The following is a 22,715-nucleotide window of genomic DNA, read 5'->3' on the forward strand; positions in this document are numbered from 1 at the left end:
GTCATCATTTCTACATTACAGTCTCCCAACATTGGAAAATGGGGGGTAGGGGGTGGGGAAGGGGCAAGTGTAATCTGAATGTGCATTTGCAACTATTATACAAAATAGTACGGAACTATCCCATATTTAGCTTCGATTGCGTGCTTTTAACACCAGAACGTGCTGGTGTGGCCCTGTGTGGCAACGAATTTCCGCCAGAGTTGTAGTAGGCTTACTACCTCCATGATCCAATCATGGCAATAACGTCAATTTTGGTCTTCAGTGTTTTAAAATACAACAATGTAGAACATGTATAATTAATATGCCGTGTTGTTTGCATACAGTTTTCCGCCCAATTGTGCCACCATATTGCAACTTTGGCAATAACCGCTATATAGATTCTATGGTAATTAGCAAACAAAAGCCATCAGTAGAGTCCTCGTTAATTGATCTTACACACTAAAAACTACGGGGTTATATTTTCCGTGGTCATTTTGAATTGACCACGTTTTGGGTTGTTTTGACCCTTCAAGGGGGTTGTACTGTTTTAATTTGACCACATTCACGAGGTCATTTTAGCCACGACGAACGTGGTCAAAAACTTAGTGGTCATTTTGCCGATACCGTCGCGCATTGATATCAGTTTCAATCTTCCGCTTTGAAAATCTCAATTCATAAATGAGTTTAAACTCGAGCTGCAATTAATGTTTGTTGATTAATAAATAAAACTAATTTTTTGACCGAAGTTACCCAATTTGTCAACTTTATAATGACTTGCATTTCGGAACTATTTGCACACACGGTGTGCATCGGCTCCCACGTGGTAACATCAGCGCCATATTTGTTCTGATTGTGCAGCTCAGTGGATTGTCGTGTGTGCTTGTCTGCATGATGGAATATGAAAAGTTAGTTGAAAAGTGAGACTGCAAGGATGCATAGACCCTTGTCTATGCACGCAGATTCATTCCAATTTCATGCTGTCGTGGCTGGTGTCTTGGCTGCAGTTGTTATAAGCTTATATCATGTAGGCTAGGCCTAAGCTTATAATACGTGAACTGTCATAGGCGATGACTGACTGTGTGTGAGTGTGATACACAGATGCATTTTGCAGTTTGCTGTTTATGTAATGCTTTCTCTGTGCAGAAACACACTTATGTCCTGGTGGGACCAGCATGACCATAGGCCTACTAAAAAATCCAAACAACCCCTAAATGTGGTTATTGAGTAACCCTATAAAACGACCCTTTCAAATGGGTCATTTCATTTGACCCCGAAATGAGGTCATTAAGTAACCCAATAAGGCAACCCTTTTGAAGGGGTCATTTCATTTGACCCCGAAATGTGGTAATATTTTGACCCCAATGGGGTTACTATTTGACCCAAATACGTAGTCATTGCAATGACCCCGACCAATGGGGTCAAAATGACCCCGTTAGTGGTATGGTGTTTAGTTGATAACTATGCTGGGGTCAAAAATGACCCCGTTTGGGTCATTTTTTGACCCCGTAGTTTTAAGTGTGTATCACTATGGACCACAATAGTCTCATCCCAATGGCATAGTCCAATAACCTCAATTACATAATCATAGTGCAAAATTTGACCTCAAGTTGCAGAGTATGAGTTTGTGTACCCAAATTTTCAAAGGATGAAAGTAGGCCTACAAATGTATTAGGGCTTAAGAACTGTTCCCATGATAGATGAGCATGTTGTGGATCCTAGTGTATGGTCAAATGTCACCGTCTATCGGGTAGGCACACGGTAAACTGGTTGAACCCATACAAAGGTCAGGATTTATTTGGTGTTTTTATAAATCCTAATTTTGTATTTTAAACAAAGAATATACGCTCACCATTTTATCCTGTGCATATCAGAAAACAATAATAAAATAAAATCCAAGCAAATTGTGGTTTTATTTCTGAGCTGGGCATAATTTTAGCAAAACAATTGCGAAGTCAATCTAGCAAGAGTGAAATTAGAAGCTTTTCACAAAGAATCACAAAGTCATGCCTATATTTTGGCGCCTCCGTAGAGGGCGCCAAAAAGCCCTTCCTCTGCGTACCGTCTAGTCTGTATTTACTTGTTTCCCCGTTTTTCGTTCCAGTCAAGTTGTTCATAAACCAAACTTGATAACCCCCCCCCCCCATGCATGCACCATTACCCACTTTTTTTAATAAATTGTTGTTGTTAACTTTGTAAAACTTGATCAAAATATCGGATAGATAGGAATGATAGTGACGTTTACATAGGCCTAGTATTCACTTTTTTCACGCAGTGAAATGATGCCACTTGCACCCACATCTCATATGCACAGTTTATCCCTTAATACCGGTACATATCCTGTGTCTTGAATAGCTATATAGCCCACCAACCCTGTGGTTAAGAGGCTAGGAAATAATTCGAAATATCTCATACCCTAGTTTGTCATGCCTTTATCTAATCTTGCCCCACATGACAACTTGCTATTTAGCCCTTAAACCTGACAAAGAGTCTGTTAAGTGTAGGAATTTTGGAGCCTTTTTTATAAACATGTTTGCAATTGGCTTATCACACGCTGACAATACACATAACTGTTTGGTTAATCAAAACTAGCAGGTCATGGCCAGGCCTAATCACAAAGTAAACATATCATCTGTATTAGAAAACTATGCAGCAGGCGATTTACTTCAGAAAAAGTTCAATATAACTACATTGCACAAAACTAAGTCCATTATCTATACTAGTTAATTGAATGTTTATTGACTCTTGTAATAACCCATGTGTATAAACCTGTATAATATTGGTGTTCATAAATATCCCTGACCCTGACAAAAGCTAGCAAGAGCAAATGGATGTGTAATTTGTTTACTTTAGTGATAAGGCATCTTGAATACTATTTTCTTCGTAGTTATAGCCAAATTTGTTTTTGTAGGTGGCTTAATAAAAAATCCTTTAAAAAGGAATGGGCGCCCAATGTGAGCTTGGTCGTGATCTGGTGAATTTCATGGTGTTTAGATTTGGTATTATTATTTCTTGCAAACCCGGTGACACCTCATTATAGAAATCAGACCTGTCGAAAGGTTGTAAGAGGGGGTAGCCTTTTCCAGGCACGAATTGGGCCATATATAAAGAAAGTTTTGCTACTTTGCAACGCAATAAAAACCTAAATGCAAAATGAGATCCTGTATAGGTGGCTCCCGAGGTGGGTTTAAAAATGCAAAATGAGGTTTTTAAAAAATATTGTTTTCCAGAGTCAAGACGCAGGTATCATTATTAAGCCTCATATCACTTATTTATTGTCGAATAAGTGCAGAGTAGGTTAGATATAAATATTAAATGTTAGACCAAAGTAGCTCAAAGTACATGTACTATACACCTGATCCGTGAACTTGTCTTTTTTAAAGACAAATTCTTGTTGCCAATATTTTGCTCAACTTGATCCTTGAATAAATTCAGGGTAATTTTGCATACTTGCCTCGATCGAAACTTGGTCGAAAGTATTTCTATTATGTTCAAATGCATTGTATAGTCTAGCCGCCCTCTAATTTATATATTTGCATAATTAACATTTATGCACATAGCTTATTTATTATGCAATTAGACAATATGATACATTAACAAACATATCATATTAGAAACACTTTGACCAAGTTTCATGGCTTCACGGCCATGACGGCATTAACTACATTAAAGCCATAATGTACGATCTTTTAATATGAAATTGGTTAATTTTTTTCAAACCTGATTTTTTTGCATTTTTGTAATGTTTACACATGTCCCAACTTGCACCTAATGGAATCGGACAAATTTGTTATCTTTGTAGGTCAACAGAGCAAAGTTTGACATATTATCATAATTTAAAAATTATGATAATATGTCCTCCTATAGAACTGCGTGTTAAATGGCCAAAATAACCAGTGGGGTTTCATTCACTTTACCTGGTTATTTCAACCTAAAATGAACAGCAACCCTTCTCGTCAGTTATTACTAATATTATTTCAACATTTTGAATAAAGAATAACAACATCAAAATTTGACGAAAATCCTACATTAAGGCTTTAAGGGATCTAAAATGAGCGTTTATGGCGTTTCGACAGTATTTTTTGGGGGACATGAGAGCATCTCAGACGTATCGAATTGCATTCTGAATACGAAGCATGTCTTTCTGATATCAAATATTTTTCATTTTTGAAAATCACGGTATATAATACAAATTTTATGACAAAATATAAAAAATTGATATTTTCAAATTTTTGATATATAACAGTCCTTGAAGTAAATTTCATAAATCTAATGATATATTCTTAAAGTGTATGTAGCTGCGAGGAAAAGCCGACGATCAATTGAAAATTTTGACCTTTCATATTGAAGATATGGATTTTTCCCCAAAAGACCTATTTTTTTTGGTGTTTTTGGAAAAAACTTCATATCTTCAATACGAAAGGTTAAAATTTTAAATTGATCGTCGGCTTTTCATCCCACCTACATACACTTTAAGTATAAATCATCAGATTTATAAAGTTTACTTCGAGTACTGTAAAATATAAAAATATCAATTTTTAATGATTTGCCATAAAATGTGTATTACGTTGCGAATTTCAAAAATCAAAATTATTTGATATCAGAAGGACATTCTTCGTATTCAGAATGCAATTCGATAGGTCTGATGTGCTCTCATGTCCCACAATAAATACTGTCCAAACGTTCATACCCCAGCCCTTAAAGCCATATTATAACATTTCTGTAAAAATAGATTAGTATTTATTTTCGATAAAATGTTAGCTTTTAATATCAGATATGTCCCTATTTAATTTTGAGCCGGACAAATGAGGCAAAGCAAAGAAAATAGGAATTTACTACTAGCGCCAATGCATGTTACTCCAGCGGTTGTAATACGGTACGACCCTCTGATGGGGGTGTGTCCCGCACGCCGTGTACGTACTCTGTTATCGCATACACGTGTTCGACAAATATTTCCATCGTAATAATAAAACGACGGTTCCAGCGTTTTATTCAAAATCGCGGATTTTGACAAATCTAGCATGATTTTATGTTATTTGCTATCTACTGAAGATAGCATGATTTTGTAAAAGTTGCTATTTACCGAGGATAACATTAGGCCTATTTTGTGTTATTTGCTATCTACCGAAGATAACATGATTTTGTAAAAGTTGCTATCTATAACATTAAAATTGCTATCTACTGAAGATAACATATTTTGTATTAGTTGCTATCTACGATTAGTTTGTGTTAGTTGCTATCTACTGAAGATAACATAATTTTGCGTCATGTACTATCTTCTGAAGATAACATTAATTTGTAAGAATTGCTATCTACTGAAGTTAACATATAATTGTTTCTACCCACTGTACAGTTGTATATATAGGCAAAGAAATGCATTAGTTGAGATAGAAAAGTAACTCATTTGCTATCTACTTTATAATCATCTAAAATGGTCATTAAAGTATTTACACCCTGTGGTAAATTGTGACCATTTTGCATTTTTCTCAAAAATAATAACACACTGGTAACAAAAGTTATGTATATTATTGGGGCAAGGAATCCAATTACTACACTGAAATTTAATTGACTCAAGACAAGCGGTTCAGTATATGTGATCGGATACGAGGTACATCCTAGCGGTACCTCATTTCTTATCCTAAATAACGAACCGCTTGTCTTGTGTCACTGAAATTCCAGTGTAGGAACTGGATTCATTGCCCCTATATTATACATAACTTTTTTTACCAGTGTGTTATAAGTTTTTGAGAAAAAGCAAAAATAGTCACAAATTTACCACAGGGGTGTAGTACCCCCTTAAAATTCTGTCCGTGTAAACTCAAATGACCAACGCACTTCAAACCTGTTATAACACTACACTTGAATTGACCATTAATCCACCAGTATCTATAAGTGTTTAATAAGGTCAAATAAATAATGGTTTCAATACTTTATCAATAGGCATGAGTGTTTATGTAATAGAGTGGTCGTAGCATGGTGTGGGTTTAGTTCATCTTTGTAACGATCGTGATATGAGTATGTAATTATCACTGACTTTTTGTTACAAGAGGACATCAGACTTGTATACGAGTCATGACTCGAGACTAGACTTTTTAAAAAATGGAATGACTCGACTCGAATCTTGAAATGTTCCCCATTGTACAGTGACTCGAATCATTTGACTCGACTCGAGCTATTGCTAGAAATGACTCGAGTCGACCATGAAATGACTTGACTTGTTACAACTCTGGAGGACATTTAATATGTTCTCACACAAGTAGGCCTACCCAGCAAACACAAAACGTTTTCGACATCATTCGCAAAAGGTTAGAAAAGGTTGCCAGAAAACGTTTATATCGGGTTATATAAAGGGTATATAAAGGATATAAAACGTTTTCATAACATTTAAAAACATTTTTTGATAACTTATTCTAACATAATGTTATTTTTAACACTTAAAAGTGTTGACAAAATATTTGGCAAAAAAATGTTTAAAAAAAATATTTTACAATAACATTTTAAAAACATTTTACAAATATTTTTGCAGCGTGTTTTCATACAAAACGTTTTAAAACGTTTTCATGACCTTTATAGAACCCGACATTTAATGTTATTAAAAAACGTTTGTACCAAAACCAAAAACCCAAAATAGGCCTATAACCTGTATAAAACGTTTTTAAAACGTTTTGTGTTTGCTGTATAAGAACACATTATAAAAAATTACTGTTAATCGATTCTTAAAAAAAACCAAGTACACATCTACACAAAGTTCAGTGTTTAAAAGTTTACCCATCCTTTAAATTTAAACATGCAATTTAAATGTTAAACAAGCTGTGTAATTTTAGCAAAAGTTTTCTTTTAAAATAGATATTATGATTATGTTGTAAAAGAGGTTTAAAGATTAAGGATTAGCGCACACAAATGAAATGTGCACGGTCACTTTACCTCGTTCCAACCAATCAGGACAGTCATTTTGCTGTTCATGATATTATTATTTAAAAAAATTATACATTATCATTAAGGGATCTGGAATGAGCTTAAAGTGTATGTAGCTGGGAGGAAAAGCCGACGATCAATTGAAAATTTTGACCTTTCATATAGAAGATATGGATTTTTTTCCCAAAAAGACCTAATTTTGTTGGTGTTTGGGGGAAAAAATCCATATCTTCAATACGAAAGGTCAAATTTTTCAATTGATCGTCGGCTTTTCATCCCACCTACATGTATATACACTTTAAGTATAAATCATCAGATTTATAAAGTTTACTTCGAGTACTGTTAAATATCAAAATATCAATTTTAATCATTTGCCATAAAATGTGTATTACATTGCGAATTTCAAAAAATCAAAATTATTTGATATCAGAAGGACATTCTTCGTATTCATAATGCAATTCGATATGTCTGATATGCTCTAATGTCCCACAATAAATACTGTCCAAACGTTCATACCTCATACCTCAAGGGAAAAAATCCATATCTTCAATACGAAAGGTCAAATTTTTCAATTGATCGTCGGCTTTTCATCCCACCTACATGTATACACTTTAAGTATAAATCATCAGATTTATAAAGTTTACTTCGAGTACTGTTAAATATCAAAAATATTAATTTTTAATCATTTGCCATAAAATGTGTATTACATTGCGAATTTCAAAAATCAAAATTATTTGATATCAGAATGACATTCTTCGTATTCATAATGCAATTCGATATGTCTGATATGCTCTAATGTCCCACAATAAATACTGTCCAAACGTTCATACCTCATCCCTTAATCATCATCATGCATCATCCCGCCCACTCATACTAGTAGTAGGTCTTATTAGGCTCTTGCATGCATTTACGCATATCCTGAAAATTATTTATTCAATTTAGCAACGAATTGCATTTATCTTTTGCAACTATAATATACTCATACGAATTAGATCAACGAGGTTTTCAAACATTAACTATGCAATAAAACATAATAAAACTCCATTATCACTGTGTTTGCTTATTCTGCGCCAGGTTTGAGAATTCTTCCACTTACAATCTCTTTTACCCAAACATCGATTATTATGTCTTTATCTTTAATGATAATTGCTCCATCTCCGCAAATTGCCTCTAATACTTATTTAACCTCCGACGCGATTTCAAACTCCACTATAACCACGCGGGTGACTGCAGACGACAAGTTTCAAATTTTCTTTAAAAATACAAAAATTTCAGAATTGTATATTTTCATGACCATATTTGGAATCAGCATGAAAAATGCATTAAAATGAGTACAAACAAGCCATGTATTGGTGCAGTTGTTCTTGAGATAGCTCTTGATATTTTGAGAAAATATCTCAAAACTTGAGACTTTTCATGTTGAAGTCTATGACCAGCAGCAGGCAAAGCATTACATACACCAGGGAAACATATAAGAATGCAGTTATTGACATAAGACTTTGTCGAGGTTTTCTTGACTGCTGTCTACTGTTTGCACAGTACTGTTTTTCAAGTCATTTTGCTCTTTCCCCAGCGACCACTTGTTGAATTATAACAACAGAGGGCGCACATATTTATTAATCATAACTCATTTAATTTGTTGCCCAAGTCTTTATGATGGTTAAATTAAGAGGTTAACCCGGGTTAATCGGTACTGAAACGGAAATTGGTCTGTATTTGATATAGTTTGTGCAGAGAAAATCGCCTGGTGGTTTGTCGCGTGTAGTGGTGCGTATTTTGTATTGAACTGAGCCCGGGCTCACGGTGAATGTCAGCACGCGAGGAGAACACGAATAGAGAGCTATTGGCACTGAATTGTCCAAGCGGACCAGATTAGCAAAAAATGATGGTTGAAACCTTAATTTTACAGTTCTAGCATGTTTTACTTAAATATATACATGGATCTCATAATGAATTTCTTCATTGACATTGAGATATATAACTTAATCCTATCGTTGACATAATTTGTTTTTTCATTACTAATAATTATGTTCTTCCTTTACGAACTTGACTGAATTAGGATTTTTGCCATTATAATTATCTAACTTTCTAGATGCAAAAGAATGAAAAAGTACTGTTTTATGGAGTGCCTACGTGAGTGATCACTCCATCGAGTTAACATTTTTTGAAAGTGAATTATCAGCCTTATTCACTCTTTTTCAGATAGAGTGACTTTCAATATACATTCACACGATATACATTTTTATTCTATGAAGTGAAATTCACTATGCGAGTTTTTGTTTTTATCTTTTTAGTTTAGAAAGAGACAGTTAGTAGTTTGAATACAGTTTGTCCACTCTGAAGTACAAAGCGTCCGCGTGACTACTTTGTATTTCAGAGAAGACTGACTGTAGTTTGTTGCAGCGAAGATAACATGATTTTGTATATCTATTGAAGATAAAATGATTTTGTAATAGTTGCTATCTACTGAAGATAACATTATTTTAGTAATAGTTGCTATCTACTGAAGATAACATCATTTTAGTAATAATTGCTATCTACTGAAGATAACATTATTTTAGTTGCTATCTAAGATAACATTATTTTAGTAATAGTTGCTATCTACTGAAGATTATTAGTTGTTAGGTGAAGCGGAGGTATGGTACGGGAAATTATCGTGCGCTCAGTGTCATACTGGGTGAAGCCGAAGGCTGAACCCAGTATGACACTGAGCGCACGATAATTTCCCGTATCATACCTCCGCTTCACCTAATAACTAATAATTTTAGTAATAATTGCTATCTACTGAAGATAACATTATTTTGTAATAGTTGCTATCTACTAAAGATAACATTATTTTAGTAATAGTTGCTATCTACTGAGGATAACATTAGTTTAATAATAGTTGCTATCTACTGAAGATAACATGATTTTGTGTTACTTGCTATCTACTTACGATAACATTATTTTGTAATAATTGCTATCTACTGAAGATAACATTATTTTGTTAGTACTAAAATTAGTACCTTGAAAATTGTATTTTAGTTTCACTGCTTATGGTTTCATTTCTTTGTTTCCTGGTGTAATGTCTGCAGTGTCAGTCCTTTTAAATAAGATATACTGTTTTATGATTTGATTTAAGAAAGGTTTGCTAACTTAGTCAACTTTTTTTCCCGCTGTGATCAAGACCATCATAGACCCTTTTTACCTGAGATCTTTGACACATCATCTACGAGGACACATTTCTCTAATCCCTATATATTTTTACATTCATAGAATAACCTCTCAATCTTATGGGTACACAAACTCACTCTCCGTAACTTGAGGTCAAAAGTTTGACTTGTGGTCCTTATATGGAAGCTAATAAATTGCGCCATTGGAAATGAGACCGTTATGCCTCTTTGTGAATAAAATGGCAGATGGCCAGACCTTTCTTTCAGGGCCAGACTGAATTCGGATTACTCCCAATCGGATCAGAACCATGACACGCGCACACCTGCGCCATCATAAATTGTGATAATCCGGTAATTGCATATTTTGTTGTATGTGATTTAATCGTTGCAAATGTGCGCGAAATTACTATCTTTGTTGCAAAAATACCCTGCTGAGGAAATCCTAAAATAGGTCTCATTTAGTATGAATTGATTTTAAGCTAATTTGGTCACTTAAGGGGGTACTACACCCCTGTGGTAAATTCGTGACTATTTTTGCATTTTTTTTTAAAAATAATAACACACTGGTAACAAAAGTTATGTATATTATTGGGGCAAGGAATCCAATTACTACACTGAAATTTCAGTGACTCAAGACAAGCGGTTCAGTATATATGATAGGAAACGAGGTACATTCTAGCGGTACCTCTTTTCTTATCATAAATAATGAACCGCTTATCTTGGGTCACTGAAATTCCAGTGTAGTAATTGGATTCCTTGCCCCAATAAAATACATAACTTTTGTTACCACTGTGTTAATAGTTTTTGATAAAAATGCAAAAATAGTCACAAATTTATCGAGGGGTGTAGTACCCCCTTAATGATATCGTACATGTAATGTAAATGAGAAGATGAAATAAATTTAGAAAAGAGTGATGTAGCATGATAAAGATATGAAGAGAGTAAAAGAGGTGGCGAGAATTCAAATTGGATTGAAGAACATGAAGAAGGGGGAAAGGGGATGGAGAGAGGGAGCCTAGAGGCAGAGAGATGGAGAGAGAAGAAAAGTATATAAGAATATACAAGCATTAATTAATTAAGTTAATTGATTAAGCATTAGTACAAGCATTAAATCAGTTATAAATGTCTCGAAAACGAGAAAATTTGGTGATAACCGGTGGAAAATTTGTTTACCATATAAATTGAATTTGAAATAAACTTTTAGAGGAATGCACAAACAAAAAATAAAAACAAAGTAAAGTAAGGGAGAAAGAAAAAAGAAAGAAAGAAAGAAAGAAAGAAAGAAAGAAAGAAAGAAAGAAAGAAAGAAAGAAAGAAAGAAAGAAAGAAAGAAAGAAAGAAAGAAAGAAAGAAAGAAAGAGAGAGAGAAAGAAAGAAAGAACGAAAGAAAGAAAGAAAGAATCAACGAACGAGAGAGAGAGAAAGAGAGAAAGAAAGAAAGAAAGAAAGAAAGAAAAAGAAAGAAAAAAGTGAGAAAGAAAGAGGAATAGTATGGAGAGAAATAAAGAGAAAGAAGGAAAAAGGGAGAGGTAGAGAGAGAGAAAGAAATAAGGAGAGAAAGGTAAAAGAAGAAAGAATGATAAAGAAAGAAAACGGATGAAGAGAAAAAGAAAGTTGCTATCTACTGAAGATAACAAAGAGAAAAGAAAGTTGCTATCTACTGAAGATAACATAATTGCTATCTACTGAAGATAACATAATTGCTATCTACTGAAGATAGCATAATTTTGGTGTTATGTGCTATCAACTTAAAGAGAAAGAGCAAAAATACTTGTATCATTTTATTTCATATTTCCTGATGTTTGTCTTTACTACTACATCGTTATGTATTATAACTTACTTCAATTTTGGTGGCGATAAAGACTTATGCATATTCAACACCTTATAAAAGACAGCGAGAAGTCATCAGAAAACAAGTGCCTCTTCTCAGATCCTTAAGGATGTGCCATAACGTCTTGTAATCACATTTAACTCTTTATGGCGTTGTCAGATTGGAACCTATGAAAAAGTAAACGGCTTCAATTTTCAATGCAATTGTAAACTCATAAAATCATAATTAATTGAGTTATAGCTCAAATATCCGTTTTATTAAAGTTCTAATTGACAAAACGCAGGTTGTATGTTCGAATCCATATTATCAACAATTATGATCAATGGTCATGTTGGTACGGTGTTATTTTACTAAAATTCGGTTAGACGGAGATTATAATTTGTGTCGCGGTTGAAAAGTTTTCCCAAGTTTGATGTTCCATTTAAATAATTTGAAACTAACAAAGAAATTCAGTTCAAGTGCATCCGAAAGTACGCAGTACTGTTGTTCTTGCTCTGTTTCCCGCAACATACTATTAATCTCATATCAGTTTTAACCTAAATTTAAAAATTACTTGTCCCAATTAAAGCTTTTAACTTTTAAAACACATTATCTCAATGGAAGATGGAAGCTACCTTGAACTTAATCATTGTAAAATTGCATGCATAAATAGCGCATATAAAATATTAAACCATATTCGCGAAATAGGTTTTTACAGTGATGGAATGCACTGCATACAAAAGCTCTTAACTCTCTTCACGCGGGTGTCGACTGACGACAAGTTTAAAAAAAATTTAAATATTCATAAATTTCAGAAATGTAAATTTTCATGACCATATTTGGAATCAGCATGAAAAATGCATTAAAATGAGTACAAACAAGCCTAGTATTGATTCAGTAGTTCTTAAGATAGCTCTTAATATTTTGAGAAAATATTTCAAAATTTGAATTTTTTCCGTTGAAGCGCATGGCTAGCACGCAGAGCATTAAAGAGGCTATTTGTTAATTGAGTGGTTAACTCTGATAATAATTCACGATTAAACCCTGTCTTCATAAAGATGTCTAAATGCGTGTTATGAAAACACAATCATGGGTCTAGAAACACAATCCAAATGCGCAACGGGGGTGTCCAAATGTGAAGTTAAGTGGGTTGAAGTGCGTGTACAATAACAAGAAACGGGTCCTAATTGATGGGTAGGCCCGCCATCGCGAAAACACCCGTCGCCGATAAGTACGCAGAGTTTATTGGTAGACTACCTGCCGAGGCGCTGTTAGAATTGAGGAAAGGGTGTGAAACAGGGTGAATAGAGATTATTACTTGTGGAGTAAAGAGAGAGAAAAAATTTGCCGGGAAAATCGGGTTATCTGTTTAAGGCGCGTGCTTGGTGGAGTTTGCGCTTTTGAAGTTTGATCTTGTGAGCATATATAAGTTGGGTGTGCGTGTATAGGGCTTCATTTGGGGGCTAAGCATCATCAGTGATGGGATGGATTATGACAAGTATTTTGGTAAAAAGTGGCTACATATTTATCTGACTAAATGAAATGCCTGTTCTGAAAGTTGTATGTGGAAGAGTTTTATTTTCTGGACTGGACTGAGAAATAGCATGATATCCTTATGATTTGTTATGCCATCATTAGACAGTTTCTTTAAAAGGAAACTTTTATTGTACCAGTTGACTAGCGCTGAGCTTCCGATAGGCTAATTTTTACATCTTCTGCATCAATTTTAACAACTCATCATGTGCACTTCCGCATACTGGCCTACTAGTGTTCCACGGGAACTATCATTTCCTAATTTCTACGGACCAATTAGGCATCATCAACCACCGTCATCATCAGTTGCCGCAGCGGCGATGTCATCACCAAGAGCCCCGATACCAACGGCGAGTTTCCCGCTCAACGCTGCGGCAGCGGCAGCCGCTACATCCATGCAGGCGATGGGGTTAACCGATACGTCTCATCCCTATCAACAGCAGCATCCTCATCATCTCCATCAACAAACACATCCGACTTTTGAGGCTTTTCTTCATAAACCTAGCATAAATGATGTCTCATCAATGGATAAACAGAGATTTGGGTATAATTATAAGTTTCCATGGCAACATGTGGAGGAACGTTTTGGTGCTATGACTAAGTTACATCATCAGAAAGACTTTGAGGGGGAGGAGGATGAGGATAAACATGAAGATGAGGAAGGGAAGAATTCGGAAGACAGGAATTTGGAAGCGAATAGTAAATTGATGTCACATTGTAGGATTCTGAAAATCAAAGGTAAGAAAATAATGATCAACAGTTTGTTTGCTCTTTGTTTACAATGTATTGTAATCCAGTGATGATGTTGAATTTGATGATGATGCTGTGAGGAGGAGGAGGACTAAGGTAGGTGGTTGCGAAATTAATGATGATGATGATGATGATAAAGATGATTGATGATATTAAAAGATGATGATAATGATGAATTATGTTATTAGCTGTAGCTGTATTTGCAGTTGATGATGATAATGATGATGATGATGATGTTGATGAAAATGATGATAACGATGGCGATGATGATGATGATGATAATGTTGATATTGGTGATGATGATAATGATGATGATGATGATGATGATGATGATGATGATGATGATGATGATGATGATGAGGAGGAGGAGGAGGAGGAGGAGGAGGAGGAGGGTGATGATGATGATGATGATGATGATGATGGTGATGATGATAATGATGATGATGATGATGATGATGATGATGATGATGATGATGATGATGATGATGATGATGATGATGATGATGATGATGATGATGATGATGATGATGATGATGATGATGATGATGATGATGATGATGATGATGATGATGATGATGATGATGGTGGTGGTGGTGGTGGTGGTAAAAACACAAGAAAGTTTCAGATGATGATGATAATGACGAATTGACGATGATGACGATGATGACAGTGTATATCAGGGGACACTCACATTTTAGATAAACCGTTTATGATAATCATTATCAGGACGAGTCTCACCCAGTTAGGATCTAATCACGACCCCTTAGTATATCTTTTCACCCATTGACCACACTGAATATCACAAAATGACCACTTCAGTTCAAATTTATATAGCTCTTTGAAGAACTGGCCATGATTACTTGTTTGCTTTTAACGATATCGTGCAGGGAACCGAACCACTTCTTACATTTCACGTGCATTCGTAAATTAACAACTATAATTTCGCTGATTTCAGTATCAAATAATATAAGCTTCGCTAAAATTGAGAAGTGAATTTGCTGACAAATTAAACAGCAATTTGTTGGAATTGTGGACTACTCTTTTAATTATTTGATTGAATAATCTTTGCTGTCTACTGTAGATAGCACGTACAATCAAAATAGATTTAGATTTCATAGTTTTTCCCCACTCTATTTTTAAAACAAAGGAAAGTTGACGATGTTGATGATGACGATGATGATGATGATGATGACAATGATAATGATGATGATGATGATGATGATGATGATGATGATGATGATGATGATGATGATGATGATGATGATGATGATGATGATGATGATGATAATGATCCAAAAGCAAAACATTCTTAAAAGATTTATTCAAAACGCTTTAATTACATTTAAATGTCGGGCTATAAAGATCATGAATACGTTTTTAAAAACGTTATTGTAAAATAATTTTGGCAAACATTTTACGGAAAATATTTTGTCAATAGTTAAAAACATTCTTTTAGAATGTTTGGAGTCACGTTTCAAAAAAGTTTTATGAATGATATTTAAACCTTTGCTGTGACATGTTGTGTTTGCTGGGTATGACACTCACATTTAAAACAACCCCGTTATTATCATGACTATGAGGACGACTCCCACCCTAATTGTCATTAAGATCCTTATCCAGTTTTTTCATTCTCTTTGCCAACATCCCTGATATCACTCCCCTGTTGGCTTAAATTTCCTCGAAAAACTGATCACGATTCCCGAAGGTTACACTTTCCTTTTATCTGACGAAAGTACTTATTTCACGTGTTTTCGTAACTTTTCAAGCTAATTTCATACAATTTCAATATCAAATAACCGAAACAATACAAGGTTCATTAGAATGGGGAATGTGAAAGCGAATTTGCTGATATGTTAAACAGCAATATAATATTACTCCTAGTAATTTGATTGGATAATCTTTGCTGTCTACGGTAGATAGCAAATATAATTGCGTATTTTACAAAGTCATTTTAGTTTATAGCCTATTTAGCTAAATATTCCTGCATATGAAAACAGATACAGATTTAAAGCCATAATAATATATGATATTGGCCACATTTAAGTTTGTATTTGTCATGTTTATTGCCCAAAGTATGACATAACTGTATTAGTACCAAATGTCGAGAAGATTTTCTGACCATTTTCAGTCGAACTAATGAAGTAAAATGAAAGAAAACCATGCATATCTCGCTAAACTGTAGAGCTTTATATCTTGGTGTAGATTATTCATCCAGTAGTTCAAAACATTACGGTATTTTGTAAATTAAATCTAATACTGGAACTGAAATTTATGGGTGATTTGAATTTTTAATGTCGCAAATCGCAATTATGACATTAATTCAAAATTGCTGTGTTGCCCTTCGCACAAACGCAGCAAAAACCTGTTTTTGAAAGAAAGGAAGTTACATACATGCAGCATTTCAGGTTTCAGTCCATTTGGAACAGAAATTTAAGGATGGAAAAGAGGTATCCAAAAGATACATTACATAGAGAGCGAGAGAAAAAAGGAAGAGAGAGCGAGAGAAAAAAAGGAAAGAACGATAAATTCACTTTTTTCTATATTTTCTAATATGAAAGCAAGCTAAGGATAGATAGATGTTTCTGTTAACATGTTTGCATTCTAGAAGGTTATAGCCAAAAATTATGAGAACGTGTTTACTCTATGGGAGAATAAACTGGCTCTACCAGTCTAAACAGTCGTTCAGATTCTTAGTATCAACAACACTAATGTTTTGATTTTAATTTCAGAATAAAATTATTTAGTTTTCTGAACAAACACCCACATTTAATATGCATAACAAGAGAAGATAAGACAAGAAATCGCGTCTGTGATGTGTTGCATAATTTGTAAGCTGCGGCTTAGCCAAGACTTTTGGGAGGGGGCGAGAAGATAATGGCAACTTTCAACAAAGGAAACAAAATTGTATGAAATGGTCAAATATGGGCTAAAAGTACAAAAAAGCATCAAATCTTCAATATCTGGGCATCCTGCATCCGGGGGGAGGGTCGGGGAACGCTTCTCACGGGCGGATGCCCTCCTTATACGCCACTGTTTGTACGATAAAGGAAATACTTTAATCTATGCTATATTTCTATCTTGTTTTTTGCACAGATGCAAACGGCCGAGTCCGGGAAAAGGTTTTACCCAAAGCACTTGATCTAGACCGACCCAAAAGGGCACGTACCAACTTCTCTCAACATCAACTCTCACGTCTTGAAAGCGAATTCCAGCGAAACCATTACATGGTGGGCCAAGACAGAGCCAGGCTGGCTAGTAGTCTACAGCTATCGGAAGCACAGGTAATCAATTAATTGACCAATCAACTGATCGATCGATCGATGAATCAATTTATTTATCAATCAATTACCCCATCAATCAAACAATCAATCGACAAATCTAACATAAAATTGGTTTGAGTCATTTTTTGCGAGGATATGCGGCAGTTGGAAAACCCTCATGTGACAAATGTAAATTAACTCTATGAATCAAAATGAATGAATGAATGAAAGAGTGAATGAAAGAATGAATGAATGAATAAATGAATAAATGAATGAATGAATGAATGGATGAATGAATGAACGAATGAATGAATCATTCATTCAATCATTAACGTAAGAAGAAAGTGAAGAAATGAAATAAATATATCACGACCTAATGAATTAATATATACATTATAAATCAATCAATTAAGTATGCAAGCAAGCAAACAAGGAATAATAAATCTGCCTTGTACATGATTATTATTTTGGTTATTTTTGTTTGGATATTTGGCGGCAGAAAAGCATACTTTACTGTCATCATTGCTGTTAATTACATTATGCATGTATGGGGACAATAATTAGGCAATACGGTCAGTGGCGGCGCCACGGGGGGGGGATGAGGGAGCAAATGCCCCAGTCAGAAATCTTGCCACACCTCTTGCCCCCCAATAAAAACCCAAAATTACGAAAATTTCCCACGCCCCCCTGAAATTCACTTTGCCCCCTCAATACCCCCCCCCCGAAAAAATTCCTGGCGCCGCCACTGAATACGGTATTGAATTTATGAACGAATGAGTGTAAAAAAGAATCTGATAAGAAATAAAGAACATGAACGAAATGCTAAATCGTGCAATCACACATAACATCTTTCTTTGTAACAATTGAGATAAATTAGTATACCATGGATCAATCAATCAATCAATCGATCAACCAAGCAATCATAAAATCTGCTTTGTTAGTGATGGTTTGATTATTTTTTGTCAATAAAATCGATCAATACAGAAACTAATCAAGCAATCATTTAAATATGCCGTGCAAGTGATGTTGGTTATTTTTGTGAGGATACGCGGCGACAGGAAAGCTTACCTTGTTGTCATTCTTGCTGAAAATTAAAATTATGCATGAAGCTGTATAGTGTCAATTACTGTGTGAATGATATGCATTAAAAAAGATTTAGTGAATACATATGTGAATGAATGAGTGAATGAATGAGCGAATAAATAAACAAGCGAATGAATAAATGAACGAACGAACTATTAAACGAACGAACGAAATAACAAACGAATGCATGGATGAACGAACGAACGAAATGACAAACAAATGCCTGGAAAATGAATGACTTGTTGAATGAATGAATGAATGTATGCAGGAATGAATGCAATGCATAAATGAATGCATGAATGAATGAATAAATGAATTGTTGAATGAATGAATGAATGAATGAAAGCAATGCAATACAATGAAATGAAATGAAATGCAATGCAATGCAATGAATGAAAATGCGCGAGAAATATTGTATAAGTCACAAATCATAATAACATACGTGTACAAAAAACTGTACATTAATATTTACTGTTTGACCAAATAACATTTTCACTATTATGTGACGTGTCATGTCAAAGGGAGACACTTTTGGGCAGGTTATCAATTTTGAGGTTTTTACATAGAGATATTTTGCTCCACAACGCCGTTTTCTCTAATGAAATCGGACATTCTTAAGCGAACATATTGAGTTCGTAAGTTATGGTATTATACTTGGAAATTGAGATATGTCGGCCTTTAAAAATATTATTGACAATGTTGAGAGTAGGAATTACCTTGAAAAATGTCTCAAAAATTACAAGATATCAGTTATATTCCAGTCTGAAACTATTAGACAATATTTTAAACATTAATAGGCCTAAACATCACAAATTCGCTACAAACCCAATTTGTGAAAAAAATCACCCGGGCAGATTTTTGGCTATTTCTCCATTTACGATCCTGCCCAAAAGTGTCTCCTTTTGACATGACACGTCACATATGTTCTTAATTTTTATTCTTAAATTTCATTTTGCAGGTTAAAATTTGGTTTCAAAATCGCCGTACCAAACTGAAGCGTGAACGAAGCAAGGAGGTTGAATTCCAGACGCACAATTCGGAGAGTCTTGCTGCGTGTAACATACTCAAGATTTTACAGGGACAGCGGCAGGAGCAGCCGCTTCCGTTTTTCGCAAGTCTCTAAAAAACTTGCCAGCTCTCGCTGGCTTGAAATTCTCACCGATCATCATACAACGACAAAATAATCTAAACGACTTTGATAACATTAATTTCTGTCAATTTCGGTTATTGCGACATACTGATACTAGTTTGAATACTGATGTTTGTCGCATTTCTCATAATTGATTACCCCCCCCTCCCCGCCCTCGTCATCGTCATCTTGACTTTATGTCGGCACTTCATGTGATGTTAATTTGGAAAACACGATAAGAATTATGCCAATTCAAATACCTGACTGTTTTCTTCAAAACCGCAGGGCAACTTTCTAGGGTGCATGTATATGTCTAACGGACCGTTCACAAACACTTGGTAGGGGGGGGCTGATGCAAAAGGGGGGCCTTGAAAAATGTTGATCCTCCTAAGGGGGCCCTGAAAAATGACCACAAATTTTCCTGTAAAAATTAAGCTTTTCTCTGGGGTTGATTCATAATTTTCATGTCAAAAAGGGGAGCCCTGAAATTTTCGAGGTCTGTAAAGGGGGGCCCCGAAAAATTTTCGCGATGAAATTTTTTTCGCATCAGGCCCCCCCCCTTACAGGTGTTTGTGAACGGTCCCTAAAATAAACAGATTTTACGTGATTTATGCAAATTTAGGCGGCGTTCCCACTCCTAGAAGAGCTATGTATGTAATGGCATTTTGTTGTTGCCCATGATGTTTTATCACGAGATATGCTGCTATATAGAGCTTGTTGTCCTTTCCAAGAAAATATAATGATAAAATTAAAATAACAAAATAACAAAAACAGATATTATATATAACATGTATAAAAACACAGTTCAATCAAGAGAAGAGTAAAAAAAAAAGACTGAAGCTGGGAACTATCAAATTATTCTTAAGAAATGTTTAACGCTATTTTAACCTTTTTGAAAGGCTACTAGTATAAATGAGAAATTAAAGCTGTTTTTCCAATACCCGGAAGCCCAATGGTGCTGTATTTTCCAATAACCGGATGACCAAGGAGCATATTTCTAGGATGTTAATTTTGTCTTTCCAAAGCCTGGATAGCCTGGATGTCCAGTGTGTAATATAATTTTTTTTCTAAAGATGTATATTTGTTCAAAAACAAGAGTATTAATGTGTTGTTGTTTTTTCTAAATATGATAAAGACGAGTGGTATAACTGTGTGACTAATGGTTCACTTTATATTCGTAAAGAGTGCAGTAAACTTGGTAAGAATATAGACGAATCCAACGAGCCAAGTCATGATCAGGATTTGGTCGGCCATTATTGGGTCCCCGCAACACCAAACTGGTGTTGTGACTGCCCAATTGGGTGGATTAAAGCCGCTTAAAAATCGATGTTAGATTCTTGTGTGTTGTAAACTGTCATCATTCTTTTGTCTACGTGTAACACGGGTGATATAAACATTTTATGTGAGATTGAGCCGACGTTGAGGTGTAGGAATGCGTGAAATTGGATTCGTCTATACTCCCAGGCCGGCAGTGGCGCAGGCAGGACTTTTTCAAGGGGGGGGGGGGTAAACTTTCAAGTTGCGCAAAATTTGACAGAAATTGTCAAAAATGGGCTAAAACGAATAGAAATGCCTACAAATCTGTAAATATCAGGGCGGGTAGCATCCCATAGGGGTCAAGGGAAGGGGCAAGATTTTTTACACGGAGGTAGCTTCTCCCTTTCCCCCACCCTTGGAACTCACTGGCTACGCCACTGTTCCTAAGATTGTAATGTAAACCTTTCGGTTACTATTGCACGATGAATGTGGATTATGCCTAGACTCTAGGCTATAGAGAAACCAATTTTACTGACTAACGCTTAAAATGTTTTTGATTGCCATAACACCTACAATATAAAGCATATTATACCGGCGACCCTTATATAGGCCTATATTTTTTTAATTTCTGAAACGAAACAAAATCTTTCACCACCAACTGTAATTTTTAACATAAAAGAAAAAGATACTTAATATTTTTTGCAATTCTTCTAATTCTAACGTCTTCATGTGTAATTTTAGCAATTTTCTTCAAAAGCCGAAATTGTGTAATTTTTGATTTCGAGAACTAGAATCGCCCATTTTTCGTCCGATATGGCAAACAAAACAGATCACGCCCGAGTTTGCAATTCTTTAATGCTGACGTTTTCATGCGCAATTTGAGCAATTTTCAGTCTTCAAAAACCGAAATTATGGAACTTTTGATTTCAAGAACAAGACAGCGAAGAGGCAAACCGCCTCTCATATTCGGCCATTCCAGGTGAAATCCATACACTTCAGAGATGCCACTCAAAAAAAAAAAAAAAACTGTGAGAAAAACACGTGAATGCAGGCCAAAAAGCCCCCAAACGGGCTGAAAATAAATAAAAACGTAGGAATTTGGACTCACACAAAAACCCTGAATTCAGGCTAAAACCTGAGAAGTGGCATCTATGCACCCCTGTGAAAGACATGCCCTTAATATTCCACACAGGGAGTGTGAATTTCGAATGGGGTGTTACCTGAATGGGTGATTCCATTTGAAACCTACACCCCCTGTGTGAGGATTAAGGCCATGTCTTCCATATGCATGTATATGGATTTCAACTTGAATAGCCAATATGGCAAACAACAAATGATCAAGCCTAAGGAACACTTCAACTAAATTGATATAATAACTCACTTTTTTTTTATTGTTTAACATATTTAAAGGGGTATTTTGTGATTTTTGCATCCTATTTTAGGGTATGGTTCAATAGCCTCGGTTCGAGGCTTCTGGGCTCTGGGATGGTGATTTTTTTTTCGATTTTTTCCTCTTTTTGTTTTGCTTCTCGATTTATTTTTTTATTCATGTGTCTTCATATCCTGTCCACCCACCTCGGATCTGTACATGATAATTTCAGATTATTACCTCCCTTCCTTGTCATGGTTCTGAGAAAATAACCAGAGAAAGTTGCTGATTCCAACCAGTTTTTATGTCTTACTCGCAACACTGTAAAGTTCTATCAGTGTATTGTAGGCTCCTTCTAATTCTTTCTTGCTGCCCTAGTCACCATCCCAGAGCCAGAAGCCTCGAATGGTTCAATAGATAGCAAAAAGCTTATTTCCCAACTTTCAGTTGATTAGGACAATGTATTACAGCGCCCCATATG

General features: G+C 35.1%; 1 protein-coding gene across 1 annotated transcript; it reads left to right on the plus strand.

The window, feature by feature from the left end:
* The first annotated feature begins 13,278 nt into the window (after nucleotides 1-13,278).
* On the plus strand, nucleotides 13,279-19,716 carry LOC140162289 (uncharacterized). The gene is made up of 3 exons (XM_072185526.1): nucleotides 13,279-14,124; nucleotides 17,230-17,417; nucleotides 19,438-19,716. Exons 1-3 carry the CDS (start codon nucleotides 13,593-13,595, stop codon nucleotides 19,600-19,602), a joined length of 885 nt encoding a protein of 294 aa, XP_072041627.1. The 5' UTR covers nucleotides 13,279-13,592; the 3' UTR covers nucleotides 19,603-19,716.
* Nucleotides 19,717-22,715: the final 2,999 nt, after the last annotated feature.

The sequence above is a fragment of the Amphiura filiformis genome, chromosome 10 (assembly GCF_039555335.1).
Source record: "Amphiura filiformis chromosome 10, Afil_fr2py, whole genome shotgun sequence".
In the NCBI taxonomy this organism is placed as follows: Eukaryota; Metazoa; Echinodermata; class Ophiuroidea; order Amphilepidida; family Amphiuridae; genus Amphiura; species Amphiura filiformis.

Coding starts and splice junctions, on each gene's coding strand:
- LOC140162289 (XM_072185526.1), top strand. CDS start 13,593: ATGTGCACTTCCGCATACTGGCCTACTAGTGTTCCACGGGAACTATCA. Junction 14,125..17,229: donor TAGGATTCTGAAAATCAAAG/GTAAGAAAATAA, acceptor TTTTTTGCACAG/ATGCAAACGGCCGAGTCCGG. Junction 17,418..19,437: donor TACAGCTATCGGAAGCACAG/GTAATCAATTAA, acceptor TTCATTTTGCAG/GTTAAAATTTGGTTTCAAAA.